Here is a 3,543-nt window from a genome sequence, read left to right as displayed (position 1 = left end):
TTTTAATCATTGTTTTATAGGTTTAGAAATTTATTAAATCTATTAATGGATGTGATTAGTATAGTATATAAAATTACTTATATATATGTATATCATGCTATATTAAAATTAAAACTTTATTAAGTTTAGTTTTGATTAGAGATGATCTGCTTATTGGTTTTCAGAGGCCTGGTAGAGAGAGCTTGCTCGTAGGGTTTAACCCACGATTTGTTTTTCAGGTTATTAAAAGAAGTTCCAAGTTTAAAGGTTGAGGATCCGTAACTGAAAGACTTATCCATTCTTTCAGTTTATTTAAAAGTAGGATATTATTATCATTTCATTTGATGTTAGTATTTAATAATGAACTTCTGGATAATAGATTTTGGTTAAAAGATTCTTGAGTTACAAGATTCTCGAGTTGTAAATTTTGGAGAATTATTAATGAAACTTTTATTTAATAGATTCCCTTCAGCGAGTTATTTATTCTTTTTATTTCTTTTTGTACTATGTGCTTGTTTAAATACTTTAATTATTTTGATATCTCTTAATTTTGTGCGCGGATTTGATCAACCCGTATTCTGAAATTAGGGAGTATCACAATACAGCACCTATGCATTTTCTAATACACCACAACTGCTTTTCAATAGTGTAAATTGATCCACCTAGCAATTTCAAATCTGCTTTCAATATCTCCTATTCTCAACAATCATATATCAACATAATACCATCTAATCAATTAAGAACCAGGATTGACCATTTGCATACGAACAACCTTGAAGAAATAACTGGTGGAGAGCTTCAGGAGATCCAATCTTCCTAATTTCTGAACCAGACCTTAGTTTAAGGGATGAAAACCTTACTCTGATGCAACCCTTGATTAGGTGGGTGATGTAAATAGCTGAGGCTGCTTGCATTCCTCTCTTGGCAAATGAAGTAGATGGCACTTGAAAGAAGTAGCTTGTGTGTAATGAAATGGTTCTATGTCCATGTTGCTGAGCACCATGAAATCAGATCTCTCCAATTGTTAGGATTGATGTAGTAACCTGCAGCATGCTGAATGAAATTCTAAATGAGGTTGTTGTAGGACATTTGAAAAATAAATGGTCCACAGATTCTTCAGCTGATAGGCAAAGGTAACAAGCATTGGTATAATGTTTCTTCTGTATTGGTTTAGTATCCAGTGTTGCTAATCTCTCCTTAAGGGCAAGCCAAGCAATAAAACCATGCTTTAGGATGTGGTGTTTGAACCATATAAGATGGTCCCAAGCAAAAACCAGAGAAGAAGCTGCAAAGTAATCCATAGTGAGTCTGTGAGAGTAATCCCTTGTTGAGCTTGGAAGCCATTCCATATGATCTGGATTAGTGGTTAGAAAGGGCAAGCTAAGGAGCTGTGTATTGAAGTCTTGACTTTGGAAGAATGGGATATGATGTAGTGAGCTGGGAATGGTCCACTGATGGTTGGAAATTAGGCTATCAACTATGATTTGGGGATCCAGTTGAAGAATTTTCACATCAGTGAAGCCAAGTTGAATTGCAATGGGACCATTCGGGAACCAGTAGTCATTCCATAAGCTTGTGCTCTGCCCAGCTCCAACTCTATGCTTAACCAAGCCTCTTGCCATACTCCTTAGCTTAAGCAACCTTCGCCAAAATCCTGAATTATTGGAAGAAGCTTTGACAGTCCAAATGGATTTGTTTTTAATGAGGTACCTGTAAGTCCATGCCACCCATAGACTATCCTTTTAGAATACAGTTTCCATAAGTGTTTGAGACTTGGCACTCTATTTGTGAGCTCAAGGCAAGGAAACCCAAGACCACCAACAGATAATGCCTCCAAATCCATAAGGCAAACACCACAGCTGCCAACTCCAAATCATGTGTCGGATAATTAAGCTCATGAGGCTTAAGCTTCCAAGATCCATACAAAATCGGTCGGTCCTCCTACATCAAAACACATCCAAGACCCTGCAATGAAGCATCCATGTAGACCAGATACTCTATCCTGCTCTGTGGGGTAGACAAAACCGGTGCAGAAGTCAACTTAGTCTTCAGCTCATCAAAAGCTTTCTGACAATGCTCATCCCACACGAACTGTACACCCTTCTTAGTTAGATGAGTGAGAGGTCATACTATCTTGGAGAACCCTTGTATGAACCTCCTGTAATATCCTGCCAAATAGAGGAAACTCCGAATCTCAGTAGGTGAAGTAGGTTGTCCCCACTCAACCACTGCTGAAACCTTGGCTGGATCCACCGCTATTCCCCTTTCTGACACCACGTGACCCAGAAATTTCATTACCCGCTGCCAAAATTCACATTTCTCGAACTTGTCATACAACTGGTGCTCACGAAGCGTCTGCAAGATTATCCGAAGATGTCTAGCATGATCGTCCTCTGACCTCGAGTAAATCAAAATGTCATCTATGAAGACAATAACAAATTGATCCAAGTAAGCGCTGAAGACTCTATTCATTAGATCCATGAAGACCGCTGGCATCACCCGAAACGCATAAGATCCATTTCTAATGAGAAACGCCTTCTCAGAACATCTTGTTCCCGAACCCGAAGTTAATGATATCCAGACCGCAGATCAATCTTAGAGAAATAGGTAGCTCCCTTCAACTAATCAAACAAGTCATCGATCCTAGGCAAAGGATACTTGTTACGAATCGTAACCTTATTCAACTCCCTGTAATCTATACACAGGCAAAGTGAACCATCCTTCTTCTTCACAAACAAGACCGGTGCTCCCCAAGGTGAAGTACTTCAGCGAATAAAACCCTGGCTGAGTAGCTACTGAATCTGATCCCTCAGCTCACGCATTTCTACTAGTGCCAGCCTATAAGGTGCCCTAGCAATAGGCGTAGTGCTTGGAGCCAAGTCTATCACAAAGTCGATCTCGCGACTAGGTGGCACCCTGAAATCTCCTGAAATACATCCGGGAAATTCTGTATAATTGGTATGCTATCCAATGATACAGTAGTCCCCCCCTTCGTTTCCTCCTCCACATGAAACAAATAGGTGCTAATGTCTCCACTAGACCGTGGCATAGCAATGACGTACATATCCTGACCAAGGATGGTGAAAACAATAGACTTATCCAAAATAAATAACTCGAGCATGGCAGTGATAACCAATCCATCCCAAGTATCAAATCATAAGTGTGCCTGTTCAAGACCAAAAGATTTGCTAGAAATCTGAATCTACCAATATCTAATGTCACAGGTTCATCTTATATAAGTGTATCACCAATTGATCTATGAAGATTCCCAGTTTCTAAATACTCCGTAGAGCAGAACACAATAAGTAAACAAAAATACTCCGCAATATTCTCTTTTAGATTTTCATTCTATCCTGGGAAGTCCTCTTTCCAAACCAAACCTACTATATTGATTTACCAGTTCTTTTATAAACTCTTTGGTAATCGTTCCGTTTTTACACTACGAACCTATAAGCAAAGCTTTGTGTGTTTGCTCAATTACAAATCACTTTACTGTGACTTTCCTTCCTTATCACAACGTACATATTCTAATATAATTTAATAAAACCATTCATGTATACATCA

At 38.6% G+C, this 3,543-nt stretch overlaps 1 protein-coding gene across 1 annotated transcript; it reads right to left on the bottom strand.

Moving 5' to 3' along the window:
* Nucleotides 1–986: 986 nt before the first annotated feature.
* On the bottom strand, nt 987–1,601 carry LOC132281843 (uncharacterized). Its single transcript, XM_059783507.1, has one exon. The coding sequence runs from the start codon at nt 1,599–1,601 to the stop codon at nt 987–989; it is 615 nt and encodes a 204-aa protein (XP_059639490.1).
* Nucleotides 1,602–3,543: the final 1,942 nt, after the last annotated feature.

This window comes from Cornus florida, unplaced genomic scaffold, assembly GCF_030987335.1.
Source record: "Cornus florida cultivar Cherokee Brave unplaced genomic scaffold, ASM3098733v1 CherokeeBrave_3.0.0_Hap2_Chr11, whole genome shotgun sequence".
NCBI lineage: Eukaryota > Viridiplantae > Streptophyta > Magnoliopsida > Cornales > Cornaceae > Cornus > Cornus florida.
This window is presented reverse-complemented; position numbering and strand designations above follow the sequence as displayed.

Bases quoted from the DNA above. Each gene is read 5' to 3' on its own strand.
- LOC132281843 (XM_059783507.1), bottom strand. From the start codon at position 1,601: ATGGCAAGAGGCTTGGTTAAGCATAGAGTTGGAGCTGGGCAGAGCACA.